Raw genomic sequence first — 21,573 nt, 5'->3', positions numbered from 1 at the left:
GAGCCCAAATGAACTTATAGTAGCTTAATAATCATTAAAATATACACATTGCACAGCATACAGCGAAGTATCTAAATCAAACAAACAGTTATTTATTTATTTTCTACAGGTACACACACACACACACACACACAAACACACACACACACACAAATTATAGCTCATCGCATGGGCTTGTCCACTGTTAACAAAGTCTTCTCCAGCAACTTTTGGAATTTGGGGGATACCCAGTCAGGTCCCTTTGGAGAGATCATTTGCAGGACGGATGTTGGCACAAGTGTTGGCCACCTTGAGAGGCCTGCAGTAAGCTTGGCCCTTTCGGTAGTGTCATTCCTAGAAAGTCCATCTGCCATAACGTTGTCTTTTCCTGGCAAGTGTTTGGCTACCACCCTGATGTCAAAGTGGGCAACAAAGAACCATATGCATCGCAGCAGGTGCATTACCACTGCCTCTCTGTAAGATCCTTTATTGATCGCTGTAACAACATTAAGGTTGTCACTTTTTACTAGTATCTCCACTCTAGCCATGGAATACCCCCGGATTACAATAGCCAACACAATTGGGACTAGTTCCTTCACCATGATGGTTTCATCTATCCACTCTGTGGGCCATTGTAGTTGTAGCCACCTGTGATTCTAAACAGCACCACAACCCCATGATCCTGAGGCATCAGTCTGGATCACTATACTGGGAACAATCTTTGAGTAAGGGGAACGTAGGATGCTGAAGCCATTCCAAGCATGGATGAACATGTACCACCACATTAGGTCTGAGTGGAATTCTCTGTTCAGTCTGACAAAATAATGCAACCTTTGCACCTTTGCTGCTACTGCATACATTCTGCCAACAAAGGTTCTTCCGTACCACACCACCTTCGTTGCATGTTGCAGTAAGCCAACTAAAGAAAGTGTGTCTCTTTTTTGGCTTTTTTCTTTCCAACCCAGTTTGACAAGGTATCCTGGATTTTGTGTAGCTTATCTGTGGATAGTTTGATCTCCACTCGGACCGTGTCGAGAATTATTCCCAGAAAAGTGATTGTGGTTGAGGAGGGCCCTTCCACTTTTCATGTGCTAAAGGTACACCCAACTCTTCACAAAGGTGTTTCAAGATTTCCACACTTCTCTGACATTGGAGGGCCCATTGTCAGAAAATCATCCAAGTAGTGTATAACAAAAGAAACTCCACTCTGCTGTGCTGACCATGACAATAGGTCTGTAAGGATGTTAAACAACCGTGGTACCAAGAGGAGGCCAAAAGGAAGGCACAAATCAATAGAAATGGTCTTCCCCCATTTCATTCCTAATGGATGTCTATCTGCTGGATGGACAGGAAGTAAATTAAAGGCACTCTTTATATCTACTTTAGCTAGAAGGGTACCTTTGCCTGTCTGTAAGATTTGGTGGATTGCATCATCTACTGTGATATAAGACAAGCTGCAAAGGTGAGATGGAATGCCGTCATTAACACTGTGACCTCCTGGGTGAGACAGGTCCACGATAAGACGCCACTTGTTTGCCTGATGATTTTTTGGGATTACACCGAACTGGCTAGTATTCACAAATGGGCATTCACTGGGTGAATAAGGACCTGCTACCCTATGTGATGACAATTCTGCATGGATGTATTCATCTACAACTTCTGGGTGTAGAAGGGCACTTTGAAGATTCCTCTTGGAAATCTTAAGCTTTTTTGCATACACCTTATATCCAATTCTGAATCCATTAGTGATCCCTTGTAGAAAGTACTTGACCAATTCCTGATTAGGGTGCTCCTTGAAGTGCTGATGCCAGCTACTTAGCACTAATGGGGTATTGATGTTACTGGCTGATGGTGGAACTAGTTGGATATCTGGAGCCCCGTAAAGGTGATTTTCCCATTCTGGTAGCCACAGTTCGTATAACTGTGAGATCTGCAAGACTCTCCTTTTTTGAGCAGAGGTCAGTGGTACATCTGCAACGCAATGAATATTTGTTTTCTTAGGAGGTACAACTGGGTAAATTACCATATATAACAACACACAAAACATGTATTCACACAGAAACCAGTATATACAAGTGGGTACATGCACAGCACTACACAGAAAAGGAGGGGGGATCTACACAGGGCTGAATAATTACCATTTGCTACTCTGACCCAATGCCAAGCTTGCTGTATGTGATTATAATTACAGTAAAAACATGAACAGTCTTATATATTCTTATGTAGTAATGTGACAGGAGAACCATGAGACATTTCAGCTATGTAATTATTGTCTGTAGTTTGTTGTATTCATATGACAGTAATTAGTTTGTGGACTGCTCTATTTTTAGTATTGTAGTAGGAAACTGTTTTTAGAAAGAACTCATTTAACTGTGGGTAATGAGTATAATTGTATGTTTTTCTATATCATCAGAGCTTGCTCTCACTGTGGTAGTTCCTGTGTTTGAAGCTGATGAAGATGGTTATAAAACTACTGTTAAGCGCAGCGTTCCGTCACGAGTAATACCACAGGTATCTACCAGCTGACAATTCAACTGTCCAGTGAGGCGTCGATACATGACCATGTGTATTGATTAACAACTTGTTTTAATATTACTTGATTACTAAAAGGAAGAAAAAATTCACATGTCGGTTGCCTACACTAAGTACAGTAATCAGTTTATGGACAGCCAAGAGTTCTTCTGGTCATCATCACTATGTACCTCGCAAGTTAAATTGCTGCTTTCGTGGTGGCCTTGGGGTAAAGACATTGTCTGATGCTCTAAAAGGACAAAACAAAGTTTTGTGGTTTAAGCTCCTAGCCGCTGGACTGTTAGCACATATATAGCACACATGATCATAGCGACAGTTACGAAACATGCAAGTTGGTGATAGGGTGTCATTCCACTGGTAGCATATTGGTCTGTGGGTAGATCTTGATAATAGGTCTGGTTGGACTTGCTGTCGCGGTTGGGGGTCTGGTGAAAGATCACAATCAGATGAGTTGTGGGATAAGCTAAAGCAATGCTTGCAACAGTTCCATCTAGCTTGCCCTTGGAAAGCCAAACTCCACAATGTTGGTTCGATTGCAGCCCAGCGGGTGTTTTGGTGGGAGGCTGCCCATTTCCGGAAACGTCTATCATAACCTAACCAACATTCATTTCTAGATTCACTGTATGCTTCCAGGATGATTAATTGGTACCCCAGGGATGCGGTGAGGTTGTTTCCTTGACAGCACTGCCACATACACAGCAAATCCTTGAAGCCACTCAGTGATGCCAGAAACCCTGTGGTGTTTTGATTTCTGTCTTGAATCATCGTCTGAGAGACTAAGATTTCCAGCAAGGAGATCTCCAAATTCGACAAAATTTCCAGACTCTATTTTCTTTACTAATTTGTAGGGGACTGGAGGAAGAGCTGCTCCCAGAAATGTCTGTTGAAGTGACTGACTCCCTGCTTCACCTACTTTCGCTGAGTCATCCATCAAGCGGACATTATTCAAGTCCAAAGGAAGATCTGTGACCGAACATAAGCAAACTTCTTATAGTACAGTGATGTCTCTCGAACCTACCATGTAAGTGCTAGGGAATCGCTGGTGCATGGATAGTGCTTGATTATACTGTTACTTAAGGGGGATTGGGTCAGTGAAAGTTATTATGTTGTTTCAGTACACAAGACTACCCACAGCATGTCTTAAAGTGTTTGCAGGCAAAGAATTGTTGATTCAGTACACAGGACCCCTCCCAGCGTGTTAGGGGAATCTAATTAGTTACAAAGCTAACAGCACACCACAAACGTGATAACACTTTGTAAATGCACAGGTAATAGCAGTCACCAAAGTACACAGATTATCACTAATAACATTAACCAGCTAGCTAGCCACAATGCACTACAATATGACATGTGGAATTTATTAGCTACTGTGACCTACTATACTAACACACAACTACACAAGAAATCTACCTTCATCCTCGTCATTGGAGCCGTCCTCATCTTTGGAAAGCGGGTCCGTGCCATCGTCTTCCTGGTCCCCAGTGTGAGTAACACCTTGCAAAACCTCAGCCACGATCCTTGGGATGTCAGCTGTGGTGAGGGCTGTTGCTGTCTCGTCGCCTCCTGCTGGGTCGTCGCTGCAAGTGGTGCGTCGTTTCTTGCGTCCCGGGATGTCTACTGCCAGTGACGTTCTCTTCTGGCCACCAGTCAAGCGTGTTGTCCGGGTTGTTGAAGGCAGGATCACTTCCTCCGACCCTCGATTGGACCGGGAGGGGTTTTTAGCAGTGGACGCCGGTGTGGGCTTCTTTGTCTTGGTAGACTCCTTCATTTTGGCTGCCTTCTTCGTCTTGAAACGTGGCATACTGAGCACAATCCAGAAGAGAAAGGAAACCAGCTGAAGGCTTAAGCAGTGCCAACACTGTATCGAAGTGACAAATGATGGTCACGTACCTACTTCACGCATGCATATACCCTACAGTTATTTCTGTATGCATACCACAATTACATCATCTGTTTCATAAATTAACTTGGTTTAAATTGTCATGTAAACCTCATTAAAGAACACATTGTGAACAACTTTCGTAATGGGCTATATGGGCATAATACTACCGTAAAAACAGTGTGATAGGCTTCGTAGGATACCAGAAATAGCAAATTTCTTCAAAGAGAAAGGGGACGTGTCCCGTACTTATGCAAACCAAAATGGAGGGAACCTTGAGGCTTTCTCTAAACAGTTTGCGTGAAAAAACACATTTGAAGATAGTTTTGTGCGTTGAAAGTGGTTTGCTAGAGTTACGCTTCCTTAGCAGAATTAACAATAGCAATAGCATGAATATAAACTAAATTATATACATGGTTGATTAATTACCTATTGAGTAAGAATGGGATAGTATTAACTGCATGGGCATCTGGTTTTTAGAAGTACGTAGTATAACATCAACTTGTTTCTTCATAAGGGGATTAGAAATAAATTCTCATACATTTTGCACACTATACAAAAATTGCTATATAGCGTACATTATTTATTTGTGACCTTTCAAGCAAAAACCGGTCGTTTTCACAAATTCCTTGAATTCCATTTTACTGCTTCTCTGTTATCTATAGTAACAAAGGAGTGAACAGCCAAAGTTTCAGCCTTTTGTGATGAATAGTCTTGGAGTTATAGCGATAGACAGTTAGGACAGGAATTTGCACAGCAACAGTACGGCAAATAAATTACAGGCACTTACTTAATCAATCATAACTCATGACTGAAACAAGCTACAAAGATGGGATTTGGCTCAGTCTGTTCACCTGAACTGGCACATGGATTAAGGTGTAGTGTTTTCTCTGTGCGTCTCTGTGTGGACAAAGAAGAAGGCCATATCAACAATACATTACGACGGTAAACTTTATTTCTACCGATTCGTACATAAGCATTCATAACTCACGTACCATATGCTGTACGAACACAAAACAAAATTTTGTTACTCCCAATGAACAGGAGCATCTGGTGGTATATAAGTTTTATTTGTTTCAGTACATACCGAAGCGATTGAAACGTGCATAAAATTTTTATGTAGTATGTATTTTTACCCAGTTTATTTCAATGCAATTTAATAGCAAAATAGAACTTGGCAAAAACAGCCGGTTTTTGCTCAGCAGGTCACATTTTATTTCCTTGAAATTTGACACACATAGACAATGTATTATTTACCTAGTTTGACACTAATCTGATAAATGTTCACAGTGTTATGGACAATTACTTACTTTAAATGATCAATTTTCTGTCATGGATACACGGTAAACCGCTTATGAGAATAACAATAACTTGAAAATTGATGTGTGCATAGATTAACTATAACTGCCATCTCATGTGGTTGTGCCATTAGTATGGTTCCACTATATCAATCAAGCTGATTAATCAGTAATTTATATGCTCATGACAGTTTTATTAGATCCAGTCTTAGAAACAGTGATGAGCATTTATGTATTTTTTATAATAAAATTGGTATTTAGTAGTTTAAGTCAATTAATTTACGTATGTGATTACACTACATGTGCATACCATGATGTGTTGCATCATGTTAACAATTGCAAATTTATTCTGGTATAGGCAGCTAAATTTGGAATGCACCATCCTAATTATCAATGGATGTTTTATCATTGGTACACAGATGGCTGGTGGACTAGAGCTAATAATTGTACTGTTGATAATTCTGTTTTGCAAAAATTTTTGAAGAGGTCATTAACATATAACCATTATCCCTCACTTGCTGAAAATGATAAGGATAAGCTCAATGTGGGAAACATGGTAAGTGTGCCATTGATAATCTAATTCTTTCTCTATTGTTTTATGTTGCTGTTGTGCATTGAATTCTAACTCTTATTTATTCTTTTCTTCAAGAGCTGGAATTATTTCAAATCCTATTATGACAGCAAGATTGAACAATACAAAATAAGCAATGACTCTCAGCTACTTGGCATACATGATAGTGCATTCATGTTTGATGCAGTCTGGACAGCAGCATTAGCGATTAACAGTACTGCATCTAAACTACCCAGTGGTGTGACTTTCAAAAATTTTACATACGATGATAAGTTATCTACAGACATCTCCAAACTCTTATATGAAGAAGCAAAGAAAGTGAATTTTTTTGGATTAACTGTGAGTCACTTAATACATATGATTAGCATACTAGGTGTATTTTGTGTACCGCATTGCTATAAAATTTGGTAGAAGCAAACTTTTGGCATCAGCATTTCATCAAAAAAATAACTTAAAGGGAGAATGAAATTCAATTGTTTACATAGGCAAACCATTTAAGTATTTATGGTCAAACGAACATGACAACAATAAAACAATGGGAAAAGGTTTCTAATACCTTGTGCTGTTGAGCTGTAAAAGGGAAACAAAATGGCACCTGTATGTACACAATAACTCATGTCCATGTATTTCACCCAGGTAATTGACTAGCATCATAAACAAGTGTAAACAGTGCGCTATGTAGTGACCACCTTGAAGTGGCCTGTTCAATCACCTACTACTATGTTGAGCAGCTGAAAAAAACACTTCAGGCTACAGTTAACTTGGCTAATTGTTGATCGGCAAGCCTGAATCCTTCATCTCTATTCCTGCTTACTTAAAACTCCAGTTATGCAATGATATCACAGGCTGTTAAAATTCTGGAAAATCTTAAATGAATTCATCATCACATTTTCCTTTTAATCAACCCAATCACGGTACTCAAGTTGTTTCCTGTTTGCTTTACGTATCATACAGTACAGTAATCAAGACACACAGTAGTGTACTGTGTGGCAAAGAAAGCTGGCACGCCATGCCATGAGTATATTTACAGAAAGAAACAAAACACGATTTTCACACATACTTTGCTCCATGCTCCCTTCTCGAATTGGAATCATTTTTATACTGCAAATTCCCTCCACCTTCAGCACCCTACACACCAAATTTAAGCAGGATTGCCCAATGCAATTATAAAATATGAACCTTCCAAACTTCGGCTTAATTTCTTCATTTTATTATTTTCCTTCTTTGTTTAAGGGGCTCATGGGGCTTAGATTATTCATTTTACAAAAACCATTATAAAATGCAAATGTGTTACTTGATTTTCTTGGGCTTTGGTACACTTTAAGAACGTATTGCGGCACAATCATGTACCAAGTTTGGTGAAAATCTGAGTAATAGTCATTGAGCAATAGACAATTATTTCAATTAAAAGGGCCAACTTGTTGTCATACCTACAGGGTAAATTGCTTATGGGAATAACTTTTAAAAAAATCAGTATGCGTATAAGTTAACCATCATAGCTCAAACATTTTGTGGCTTAAAAGAAATCGCATTGACAGTTATAGGCAAAAACCAAACAACTGTAAATTGCGGGGTCGAAATACTCTAATAGAACAGTTACCACAGGGTAAAAAAGATGCATGAAAAATGTCAAAATAAATCTTACCAGTGTTTGAACCAGGGACCTCCATATTGAATGTCCAAATCCTTATTCACTGATCTGGTTGTTCATCTCTACTTTATAAATAATAATTTTAACTTAATCTACTCAGTAGTAAAAATTCATAATTTCATAGATCTACTAGGGGTGCAACAATATATTGATATATTGTAATATTTTCTATCACAATACAATACAATATGTATGATGAAACATATTGATATATTGCGTAATGCAATATATTGCTGTGTTACAATATATTGCATAATATTGCAGGGTTGTAATGGGCTGTGGCTTGTGGATAATTAGCCTATTCAGCTGCCACCCTCCTGGAGGGCAGGAATCAAAGCCACCAGAATGTAATTGTTGATGTTTTAGAAGCCACATATCCTAAACAAACAGTACTGGTTGTAGTACTGCCTACTTGTACTGTAATACCTAGTATTTGATAACTGTTGGCCATTATAAGCAGCTTTTGACTGGTGGGTGTACACCACATGACACTAATGCTATCTGCTGTATCTTATGAAGCTTAAATTCATGAGTTATTTACAGAAGTATAGCACTTCAACATCACCAAAGGCCTTAATCCAAGTATTGCAATACAGCAATCTATTGCAATATTTTTTAAGGCAATACGCAATATGGTATTTACCCGTATTGTTGCATCCCTAAGATCTACCATTGGAAAATCTAGATTGTTCTAGAACATTCTATGTGTGTTCTATTAAAAATCCTCAAAAAATTGTCTGCTATATAATACATAGAGTATTGCAAAAGTAATGAAATAAACTCTGCAGTACAATACCATTGTAACTTCTCTATATAGTATTCCATCGAATCAAAGTATTATAGCAAGTGCTATGCTAGTAAAGCTTATGCAACAGGCTGGAAAACACATTCTAGCATAAAAGGTGCAGGATTTGCTTTGTTAAAAAATGAGTAACAGCAATTTATCACGTTTTGTATGAGAAATCGAGATACTCTAATAGAACAGTCACTGCAGAATCCTATTAGACACTCACAAATAGTACAATCATGTAACTTAGAAGGAATTATAAACACTATTGCAAATAAATACAGGCACTATAATACAACTTTATATAGCCATGAACATGTAAGCAAGCACAAAATTATAGAGCAATCATCAGTATTAACATAGATTCTTTGGCTTGCTATCAGATCGGTAGTTTTTTGTATTGGTAGAGCACTAGTTTGTCTTATATCATCATTGCATTTGTAGATAAGAACAATGAGGTGTGAAAACAAACTTCACCAGTTTATGGTTGGTTTTGGGGTATACATTTAAAATACAAAAAGAAAGTGTTGATTCAAGATTTTGCCTGTAAATTGCTGTATACATACAATAATTTCAACTTACGTATGTAAAGCAGTCACTGGCACAATTATGACGAGTAGTTAGTGGCTTGTGACTCAACCTTTGCATCATCAGCAATTGGCATTGTACACTTCCTGGTTTCTGCCACTATGAAAGTCTTTATTGAAGAAACAAGTTAATGCTGTACTACTAAAAACCACACTTGCCAGGTAAATACTACCTCTTGAAATAATCAGCTCTTTATAAATTAACACACAGCATGCTATGAGCTTTGTTTCTCACCTTGTTTTGCAACAACGCATGCAGTACATTAAAATTAAACACATTTCATAATTCACCAATTATTTCATATTCATCAATTATTTATTAATTCATCCATCAATTCATCAATTATGTTGGTATGTATCGCTAAGAAAGTGTAACTTGAGCAAACTGCTTTAAACCACAAATTACACACAGAAGTATCTTCTTAACTGTTTGTCTGTTGTCTTTTCGTATTTAATTCTCTACATGAAGTCTCATGGCTGTTCTTAAATTTCGTTCGCATACAAAGGAGATATACCCCCTATCAATGTGAGAAGATGCACCATTCCTGGTAGCCTACAAGGCCTATTACATTATGTTTCATTTGTTTTATTTCTGTTACAGCAAGTAAGCTAGCCCCTACTGAACTGTTTCACCTGGTTCCAGTTACGAGCCACATCCCTTTTAAGTAAATGCGGCAAAAATAGAAAATTAAGCTTTAATACAGTATGTAAACAGCCTTTATTTGCTTATTTTCTAAAGCTCAAACCTGTTTGCTCACTTGGGTGTTGGACAGACAATTACCAACACACAGACACATGGTTTTGCCAAACCAATTTCAGAAAACTAGGTACGCGCCCACAGCTGGCTGAAGAAGGGTGGCTGTGAGTGCAAACCTGTTTTAAAAAGTTTTGCTGTACTGTATTAAACATCATTTTCCAGTAAACTAAAAGTGCTACACCATTATGCGTCACAATAAATTGTCACAGTATGAAAAGAATTATATCAAAATCCCAACATAGAAATTTATCACAATAAATTATGCGATATCATAAATATATTAGTATACACCAGAGTATACATACAGATCCATATATATGTAAAAGGATGCATAAGTCTCAAGCAAATAATGCATCGTAGCATTTGGGCATTTTGTACAAAAGGTAATTGAATATCCTATGCACTCTTTACAAGTAATCATTCTGTAGCTTCATAAATTTAAATTTTATATTTTCTAAATTATTTCATTACGCTTCTCTTTGTCTTCATTTTTACCAGAGTGTTTAATCTCCATGTGTATTACCATACACACACAAAAAGAATTTATGATAGAAGAGTGTACAATAGTAACCAAGAGTATCTAACAGCGCATTACTCCGTGTTTAATGATTGCATAGATATTTCAGTAATTGTTCATTTGTGTTGTGTTAATGGTTGCTGTATTTAGTCCAATTCGGCCTCTAAAACATGATAGCATTTAATAGCTAATGTTGGAGATCTAGCAATTCCAAGTAGATCCCTGAAGGCGTGGTAACACGCTTACTTGTGTCGCTGCTTGTAAGAACAAACTGGAGTTATCTTGGGTCCTTACTACAGTTTCCTTGTACAACTGTTGAATACTTACGTAGTTGAAAAATATGAAAAACTGGTGAGCAAAGACTGATTGCTAAGTACTGACACATTTCAAATTACCATTCACATAACAAAAACAATTACTGAAATATCTAGTGTTATTCTATGCAATCATTCACAGAGTATAACGTTGTTTGACACACTTAGTTGCGTACTCTTTGGTGCATGGTATAAGGTATAGCCATATTCTTACAAATATTAAATACATTTTAAAGCTCAAATGCTTAATTCAGTTACAAATGCAATTGTTTGTGCCTGTATTCAGTAATGATTCTAGTGATCATGTTTTCACTGTCTATACTCAAGGGAGATGTATTCTATCTTGAAAATGGTGACAGACCGGGTAGAATATCAATGTATCAGTACAGAGGTTAGTTAAATTAATTGTTGCAAATTACTTCAAATGTGATTCATACACATTACAGATGACAATAACAGCAGTAGTTTGACAAAAGTACAGTATGCCAGAGTAGTAAATGGAAGTTTGGTGTTTGAGGAAGGCGAAAGTACTAGTACGTTATTCCCAGGTAAATTATTTGCACTACAATAATTTATGATCATTTAGCAATTCTGATTCTGTACATGTAGATGGCACTCCACAGGATGAAGAATATGTTCACATCAGTCTAATCTTGTTTATTATATATATTGTATTATCACTGATTGGAATATTTTTTGCTGTGATTTGTTTAATTTTCAACTTGTGGTTTAGAGATCAAAAGTACGTCATAGTATTGTTTATGTAAGTATTGATTCATGTAAAATGCTCAGGCTTATGAAGCTTACCAGTCCATATGTCAGTGCAATGATTATAGCTGGAGCAGTTATATTTTACATAACAGTGATTGTGTTTGGAGTGGATGAAAATGTGGCATCATTTTCAACAGTAGATCATCTGTGTCAGACAAGAATTTGGTTGGCAGCAATCGGATTTAGTTTACTGTTCGGCACAGTATTTGCAAAATCATTCAGGATTTATTACATCTTTAACTTTTCCAAACCTAATTCTAAATTTGTGAGTTGGCAGTACTACAGTGCATGCAAATGTGTGTGTTATTTTAATGTTTACAGGAAGTAAAGGATAAATATCTGTTTGCAATTGTTGGAATCCTGATCATGGTAGATGTTGTAATATTGATTCCATCAACAGTGATCTCAAGTGCTGTGTTAAGAAGGGAAGATGAAGAAATTGAAGGAGACAATGTTTGTGCTAGCACTGTATCTAACAATAGTAATTTTTGTCTTTTTTAGGATGATGACTTGCCTCAAATAATTAGAGTCTGCACATCTGATGGTTCCGTAGTGTGGTTACCTATTCTGTTTTGCTATAAAGGATTTGTTTTACTATTTGGATTGTTTCTTGCCTTTGAGACACGCAAAGTAAAGTATGCAGCATTGAATGAGTCGCGATTTATTGCAATGTCAGTTTATGGAGCAGTGATAGTGTCAATTGCTCTTACTCCAATTGGATTTTTACTAAATCACTTTCCAACTGCACAGTATGCAGTACTGGGGATAATGTTGCTGTTTAGCATGTCTTTAATTTTGGCACTAGTTTTTGTTTCAAAGGTACAATACATATCAGCAATAATACAATAGTATTTGCATACCATAGACACTGGTTACTTGGCGCACAAGTGCATATTGTCTGTTAAGCGCACATGATATACTTGTGCTAGACACCTGTTTTGTTATATACATGTAATTGAAATTGCTGCTGCAAGCTCGTACTGCCTAAAATGGAGCAGGAAACCATTAGAACAAACCAGAACTGTTTCAGTACACTGAATGCCTCACCAGGCACATGTCTAACAAATACTGTCACCTGTAATGATAGCTGATGCACCCAACTCCTCAGATTTGCTGTTTCCTCGACAAAACATTTGTTTAACTCAAAATGGTATCCAAATCACTTGCAAAATGTGGTGGACACAAATAATGCTTTCCTAACAAAACCCCCTGTGGTCATTTGCAAGCTCATGGGATGAACATGCGTAGTAATAATTCCTCTGATATTATAAGCACATGTGCCTAATAACCAGAGTCTGCAGTAGATATTGGCAGTAGTGGATATTGGTATGATTTTTTCACACAGATGTACACAGTCTACCGTGATCCACAAGGTACACGCAGTTTACGTAGTGGTAAGACTGTTAGGAATCCAAGAAACCTAAGTGTTGTCAGCATTGCTGAAGATGAATTTAAGACAAAAATTGTGACTCTGAATTCAGAAATTAAAGCTCTTAATGAAGAAGTTGAACTGGTATGGATAAATTGCACAATGTTATGTATGTACGTATATAAGATCAGGAAGGTCAGAAATTGTAGAAACACAGGAATGTGTTTTGTGGCCAAAGAAGCTGACATGCCCCACCTGTGTTGTTACATGAAAAGCGTTATTACAATTTTCAGTCATATGTAGCTCCATGTCCAAGTTGGGTTAATTTTATAACAGAATTGGTCTGCCAGTTAGAACAGTCCACATATTAAGTTTTAGCTAAACTGTCATAGTCGTTATTAAGATATGCCTCACTAAAGTTTCAGGTTTCTGCTTCACTTTTTCTTTATGCACACTTTGCAAAAGCCCACACAACAGCAAAGCTGCAAGCAATAATTAGAAATTATTAATTAATATTTATATAAGTTATTCCCTTTCACTGCTGAAGTTTCTGGTGGACCATACAGTGTGCAACAAATCACTCTATACAAGCTTCACTGTACACTATACTGCTTAGTTACCATACCTCTAAGTAATAGCTATAGACTAGGACCTCAACTAGGTTGTTTTTGTTTACGTAAATAAAACCACTAAGTAATTACAAGACAACAAACCTGAAAAATACGGTAAAAGCAGCTTAAATAAGTAGTCAGTTACAAATAAAGTTGCTACAGGTAAGTATTACAGTCCATACAACTATTCTAAACAGTCTCCTTACTGAGCAATTGTTTCTTCATCAGGTTTCTTTGAGATTTATTCCAAATCTTGCATCACGCATGTGTATATGCACATGAGCGAATCTTGCCACACTTCAGAAAAACAGCCAACAGTTATCCTTGGCTGTCTTTGCTATCAATAACAATCCAGTGGACTTAAAAACATGACTATCCACTCGAGGATTCATGACAGTCGTCTTTTCTAACAAGAAAAAAATGCGATATTATGTAGCAAACCTGCAATAGTGCACAAAGGATCCGGATATCCCAGAAACGAGACCTCTGTGGGTGCGCCCATTTCAGGGTAAGCGCATCGTGCTACAAAACGCATGATAGAAGCCGTAGCACATTAGAATTGTACTCGAAACACCTTTTATAGTGTCAAACCAGATAAATCCATTTGAAGTGGTGAAAGGGTTAAGGAGAAAGTCACAAACTTTTGACAAAAAATTTTAAAATTGACCAGAACAGTGTTGGCAGGTAATTTATTCCACCATACACATGTTCAATGATTTTCAGTTGGAAAAACTACCTTATGAAAGTTAAACTACCTTATGAAAGTTAATCTACCTGCAGACCAATTTTCAACCCGTTAGTTTACCTGGTAGGCATGACAACAATCTGTTCTCTGTATTCACAAAACTTGATCTTACAGTTGTTACACATTTTTAATTTTTACATTGTAACTCCATGGCCATTGACCAATATTCCTTTAAGTTATTTACTCTGTAGGCATGTTCTTTTAAGCAAATAATTATACGGTACAATAGTATAGTAGGGACCACAAAGGAGTAGGTGTGGCCCATGAAATAACATCACCCAAAAACCAGTCTCAATTTTCCCAGACAACAATGAGGCAGTATTGGTTAGGTAAAACTAAACCCAAACAAGCTTTCAGATTGACCCAAAACACTTTCAACTAGTTGCTATGGAATTTAAAAGAAAAAAATATTTAATGGAATTTTCTGCTGACTGACTGGGTAACTGACTGATGCCTTCAAACAAGCATAACTCAATAGCAGCTAACTAAAGGCTATGGGCTTGATTTTTTCACTGGTCGACGTCGCTTCGGCCCGACAGGTGCCTTGCAGTATGTACAATTCATTCTTCATGGCCTTACCACTGTCCTCCTTTGTGTCCCATTCATCTTTGCTGACGGCAAAAAGTGTCGATTTGGCAATAGCACATGATGGCTTCCCTTCATAACAGAATCGTCCGTACTTTTTCATATTGGCTATTTTAGTTGCAGAGGTGCTTTTCAAACAGTTCTTGATTCGTAGTGCTGAGTCAACATAGCCAACATCAAAGCATAATGGATACTTCACTTTTCAGACAATTATTAATATAAGTATGGGGCGTGTGGCACTATTTCTTTCATTTGGTATGCATGGATTGCTTTTGGAACAGTTCTTGATTTGAAATGCTGTGTAACAGGTTGAACATAGCTGACAACAGATACTTCACTTTTCAGATGATAATTGATTTGGTTGAGTTGTGTGGCACCTTTTCATATGCAGTATGTGTGGGTTCATCAGTCATAACAATTATTTGCAAAAAAAGTTAACAAGTACACAAATTTTTTTGGAATTTTCAACTAGAGTAGGGATCATAGCACATCAATAAAAAGTACTGAAACAAACTGAGCTGGCATGATATTGAATCACAGTAAAACAATAAAAAGTGTTATAGTGCATTTCCTTTATGGTATCTTGAGCACAATAGGGATATAACACTTCTTATTGTTTTAATAACACTTCTCATTGTTTTACTGTGATTTAATATCGTGCAATACTCCAGCTTGTTTCAGTACTTTTTATTGATGTGCTATGGTCTCTACTCTAGTTGAAAATTCCAAATTTTTTTGTGTACTTGTAGTTCAGTTCACAATAAATAACAAAACACAAATATACATAAAAAGATATTAATTCTCAGCTATTTTATTCTCTATCGTGTGAATTCTGTAGATGGCACCTGTGGCTACACTTCTGGTACAGAGTGTTTTCACTGCTCTGCATAGTTCAATAAAGAGCCATTTCATTTTTGGGCCTAAGGTATGCAATCAGACTAATTACTGATGATGTAAGCGCTGGAGTACATTCTTCCGTGAAAATACTCCAAGCCTCAATACATTTTTGACCTTTTTTAAAATTCTGTGGTTGTGTAACCATACTGTATATTCCAATAAACAGTGTACTGTTACATAGACTAAAGCCTGCCCTACACACTGGTGGTGGCCTGGGATTAATCTGTCAAGGCACTCTTGTGTAGTGAAGCAATAAAGTTAATTGGATTTTTGGGCTAATAATGCTAGCGATATTGTTAAAAACCAAAAACCGTGATTAATAAGTTTGCTACTACCTAAAGTGTTAACTGACATTACAAAGAAGAGTCCTTACCAGTTTATTGTATTGTTAAACCTATCTCTTCACACCAATCACATATATCAATAGCACATTTTGACCACAAAACCATGTCAGCGTTATCGCTTCACTATTCAGGATTGCCTTGACAGATTTATCCCAGACCACCACCAGCGTGTAGAGCAGGCTTTGGTCTATTTACTAGTATACTGTTTATTAGGATATACGGTATGGTTACACAACCACAGAATTTAAAAAAGGGCTAAAAATGTACAGGGGACTATCGAGGTTGTGGTGTTTTGGTTGACATAATGTACTCCAGCAGTCGATTAAGAAACCCTACAGAGTTAATGAATATTTCTACGAAAAATGAAAAGGCCTATTCAACCCACATGGTTTGTGTAGGTATAGACTTCCTAATTCTATTAGCCTCTATAGCCATATAATAGTGACAAAGTGTATTCATTGAACTACCGGGGAAGGATAAGGAATAACCACCAAAACAATGATCACATATCACTTATGAAGCGACAAAGAATGCAAAGGGAACTTTCAGATTAGATCCATGGGTGGTTTGATGATTGAGTTTATGAGGCCAGTAAACACAGTAACTAGACAACAGCTTTATGGCCTTGTTTCTTGTACTCTTGGCACATAATTCTAACTGTCTCATCATAGGTTGAGATGGTGAGTAGGATAGAGTTTTTTCTGTGATCAACTGAACTGAAAACATATACAATCAATAATAGTTTAGAATTCTGATTGTGGTGAAAGCCTGGTCTGGTATTACCACAACTCTTATAATGACAATAATTATTGGTATGTACTACGTATTATATTCACCAATGGTGAGAACTGCTTACACATTAAATTTTTTATCATTATGTATGAAAACATTTATGTCTAGAACTTGTATAATTGATATAGATGGGGTGCCGCCATTTCAGATGCGATATGCGTGGGTTTACCAGTCATAATAATTATTTACAAAAAAAGTTAACAAACAAGTACACAGAAAAATTTGAAATTTTCAACTAGAGTAGGGACCATAGCACATCGATAAAAAGTACTGAAACAAGCTGGAGTAGTGCACGATATTAAATCACAGTAAAACAATAAGAAGTGTTATATCCCTACTATGTATGTCCCTACTCTAGTTGAAAATTTGTGTACTTATGGTATATTAAGGATCATGGAGGTTTACACTAAATATTGGCTAGAAACCAGCCTCATAATACCTTCATGACACTTCCAATAGGTTGCTACATAATTTTTGTTTAGAGTAACTACTGACTGACCGACTGACCAACTGACTGACTGACTTAATACTTCTTACTTACTAATGCCTTCAGACAAGCGTAACTCGATAACAGCTGGAATTATGGGCTTAATTTTTTCACTGTATGATATTGCTTCAGCCTGACAGATGCCTTTTGGCATACCACAGTACATACAATGCACACATCATGGACTTACCTCTGTCCCATTTGTGTCCCATTTTCTCTTCACTGACAGCTCAAGGTGTTGATTTACGGTATGATCTTGATAAGTGGGCATGGCACAAAAAAAAACTGGGCTACAGCAGGACCCAGGTATTCTATAAAGCAGATCAGACCCGGATAATCCAACCTCATGGTCAGATGCATACAGTGACTGAATCCTTATGATATTAAAATGTTTCAGTGCAAAAAAGATTGTACAGAATGCACGCTTAGTCATTCTGTCAGCTTACACCACATACAACCTCATGTGCAATGGTGCACCACCATTTTTACAATGAGAGCGTTTTGCCAAATTAAATTCTTGCAAACTGCAATTCTATAACAAATTGCCAAGTGTTAGTGCCAATATTTGTTGTTGTACAGTATATGTGCTTATTTGTTGTTTACTGTATGTTATATTTGAAAGCAATTTTGTAGCTTGGATATTTTTATTTGTTGCTGAATGTCCTATTTGCAAATGCCTAAAAAGTGTTACATTATTAATATAGCATTATTGCAGGTATTTCTTGGTAGCCACCTTTGATTTTATGACTTAAACTTTGGCTTACAGTGTATTTGAAGGCCATATTCCTTACTATTTGGTATCATATAGGTATCGTGGTATAGTTGGGTCATCTGGGTCACATTTTGTCCAGGTAATCCAGTTCTGACCTGCTTTATAGATTATCCTGGTCTGACCTGGATTTTATCATGTGTTGAGTAAATTAATTAATTGGATGATGTGGAAGTTTATTAGTGCATCCTAGTCTAGTCCTGCTGCTTCCCAGCTTCTGTCATGAGCCACACCCACTTATTGAGATTACTGTCTGTAGCCATACGTGCTATTTATCAGTAATTTTGCAATGTGTATGTATGCATGAATCCATGTCTGTTGCTGTCTGCAGCCTTACTGGGAGCCACGCCATTTAATTGATTGTTATTGTTAGAGACATGGTTCAGTCTTGTGGTAAGCCAGCTTCTTTTGTATGCCACACCCACTTTAAAATTAGGAATAGGGATGTGTCGATTTTGCCAGCAATTTTTTTTGGAAATACATTGGTAAAAGCAAAGAGCAAAATGCTGGAAAAATAGGTGAAAATTTGGAAAAAATGGGCAGAAAGGAATGGCAACTGGTGCATTTTGTATGAAAAAGATCGAGATACTCAGCCACGCATAGTATTAGGACAGCATATGCTCATAGGAAATGGTGACTAAAGATCGAGATACTCTAATAGAGCAGTCACACATGTTTGTAAGCTTGAGATGATGCAATTAATTTTTACTGATGTTCAGCAAAATAGAAAAATTTCGAGCAAAATATTGAATTTGTATTCGGATAGTAAAACTGGTACTCGAGTACTCGTTAAGACCACATGACCCAACTCACATGATGCATTTGCCATCAGAGAGTGACACAATGAATGTTAGAGTTTGATTGTAATGAATTGCTGGAAAGAAAATAGGTAGGAAAAAAAGCAAAATAGGCTCATCCCTAATTAGGAATGTGTGATACTGCTTGTACGATAAATGTATGTGAGCCATGCTAATTTGTCAGCACATTGTGTTAAAGTTTGTAGGTATGCACAAAACCTTAGGAGAGAAAGTATCTTGCTGTCTGAAAACTTATGTGGAACTGTGCCTGCTGACTGATCATTAATTATAAGCCCTTATCTGCTTAGTTTTCATATAACTGGGTACCCTCGTACTCAACTTGCTAGTTGAGTACTGAAACGTAACTCTCAGTGCACACCTCAATTGTAATCAAATCCAGGTCTGACCCGGATTACTATCCAGGTCAGCAGGTCATCCGAGTCATCAGTGGTGACCTGGTTTTAATGCTGGAATTACATACAGTATGTTTTAGGGTTGAGACAAGTAATTTAAAGCTTCGTTCAGTTTCATAACATTTGGATGCTGCTTTACTTCACCAAAGCTTTGTTACCATGGATACTAACAAGTTAAATCAGCTGCACAACTCCTTGTAAAAGCTGCTATTTGCTTATTTTTTTGGAGTAGTTATAGTTTAAACAATGGTTATACTGGAGCTATAACAAAGTGTAGGAGTTTGTACTACAATGTACACCCTAATAACCATCAATTGTATTCTTTAATATTGTTGTCATGACATCTGTAACAAAGCTTCGAAGCTTCGGTAACATTTTCAAAAGAAGCTTTGGAGGATGTATTTGTACATTCGTTCCAATCCTAGTATTTAGCTACATAGCAACTGTTGCAGTTTTACTGTCTTTGTTAGCCATAAGTACATTAGCCAGATTAATGTTTTGCATGGCTGTTTGTATGTAACTATTTTGTTGCACACCTTGGACGCATAGCATAACATGTGTCTTCAATGTTTTACCTCTTCTTATTATGATCATGTGTACATTATTATTTCTTTATTACAGTTAAAAAGTGGACTGTATTCAATAAAGGAGACAGACGATGACGTGGTAATTTCTAATCAAAACAATGAAGAACTGCCACAGAGCAAAGCAGTTTAATGTTGCAGATAATTCAGCCACAAGACTACTTACATATGCTAGGACTGTATATTTGTATAAAAATAAGATCTGCTTTTATAGGTTATTATACACATGTTATACAATAGCTGCGTGTACATCCACACACATACCTTTATATATAAGATGTTGCTGTCTGTAATTTTTAAACTTTGATTTAAGCAAATAAAGGAAGTTTCTACTTATGAAAGCAGAATAAAAGAGGAAAATAACCTGTTACATTAACTTTGGATTGCTTATATAGAAAAATTCTGAAATTTCAAAAATTCAAAAAATTTGATCAAAATGTCATGTGGAAAGGCACCTTATTGTAAGTTGGGTCACAAAGTTATACACCTGTCCTTTTGCACATACACTCAACATACCTTTCCTTAGCTATACAGCAACAGAATTACAGCTGGAGGATCTATGCTATTAGGAGTAAATGTCCTAACTGCTTAGTGCCACAGTAAGTAGCAGCACATTGTTCATTTCGTTGATAAACAATATTAAGACTCCTACCTGACCTAATCCAACAACAATCATTACAAATTTTTAAGCACCAACTGAAACTAATTACTTTCCCCTACCAATCAGTAATCCCATAATCAATCATATTGTAAAACATTTTGTATGCATGTTTCATGTGTGCATTAATCCTCAAACTGAGGCTGCGCATTAATTCCTATGGATATAATTACATGAAAATAACAAGGAGAAAACATCCTGGCCACCTGGTAGACTCCTGTAAGTGTTCGAGCGTAAATCGGATGGCTGCAGGTTCAAGGCTACCTAGGTCCAGTCATGGATTTTTTTCTCCATTCTCCAACTTTTCAAACACACCTTAAAAGTAGCTGAAGTCTTTGAGCAGGCTGTAGGACCAGGTGTCCTACAGACCTTCAGCACTTGTGCTGTAAAGCATTATTAAATAAACTTAAATAAATATATTAGTCATCAAGAGGTCTAACTAATTATTACAGCAGGAAATATATAGAGAGAGAGAGCAGTGAAATTCAATGGGAAAATCTCACCATAATTATTATCCCATACACAAGGTACATGTAATTGACTAGGAAAGCACCTACATTTGCATTAAATTTTTATGACATGTTGCATAGCTGTCAGCAATGAGGAAGTCCGTTAAGGTGTTTATTGTTCTTGTAATTGTTTGGGAAAACTTTAGGAAATTGCAATAAAGGAATTTTAAAAGTAGTCAACAGCTTGCCTGCCATACAAATGACACATATATGCATGCATATACTAGCTGTAGGCCTGTAGCTAATTATAATGTGTTGATAGCCACAGGTGTGAGATATTTCATTGGGTGCAAGCCTATTTCCGCACAATCGCTTCTTAACTTGTTAATGGCCATTAGCCAGTTTGCATGCAGATGTAACAATTTATGTC

At 36.9% G+C, this 21,573-nt stretch overlaps 1 protein-coding gene across 1 annotated transcript in view; it reads left to right on the top strand.

The window, feature by feature from the left end:
• Positions 1–20,357, top strand: part of LOC136251057 (gamma-aminobutyric acid type B receptor subunit 2-like) — a 43,921-nt gene extending 23,564 nt beyond the window's left edge. Inside the window, exons 6-15 of the mRNA XM_066043434.1 lie at positions 6,047–6,244; positions 6,338–6,598; positions 11,200–11,263; positions 11,319–11,420; positions 11,482–11,614; positions 11,665–11,908; positions 11,965–12,096; positions 12,145–12,462; positions 12,989–13,156; positions 20,074–20,357. Of these exons, the coding sequence (XP_065899506.1) occupies positions 6,047–6,244; positions 6,338–6,598; positions 11,200–11,263; positions 11,319–11,420; positions 11,482–11,614; positions 11,665–11,908; positions 11,965–12,096; positions 12,145–12,462; positions 12,989–13,156; positions 20,074–20,169 (1,716 nt within the window). The 3' untranslated portion in view covers positions 20,170–20,357. The remainder of the gene's footprint in view (positions 1–6,046; positions 6,245–6,337; positions 6,599–11,199; positions 11,264–11,318; positions 11,421–11,481; positions 11,615–11,664; positions 11,909–11,964; positions 12,097–12,144; positions 12,463–12,988; positions 13,157–20,073) is intronic.
• The last annotated feature ends 1,216 nt before the right edge of the window (positions 20,358–21,573 follow it).

The sequence above is a fragment of the Dysidea avara genome, chromosome 3 (genome assembly GCF_963678975.1).
Source record: "Dysidea avara chromosome 3, odDysAvar1.4, whole genome shotgun sequence".
Classification (NCBI taxonomy): Eukaryota; Metazoa; Porifera; class Demospongiae; order Dictyoceratida; family Dysideidae; genus Dysidea; species Dysidea avara.
Note: the sequence above shows the minus strand (reverse complement) of the source record. Positions and strands in the feature narration are given on the sequence as shown.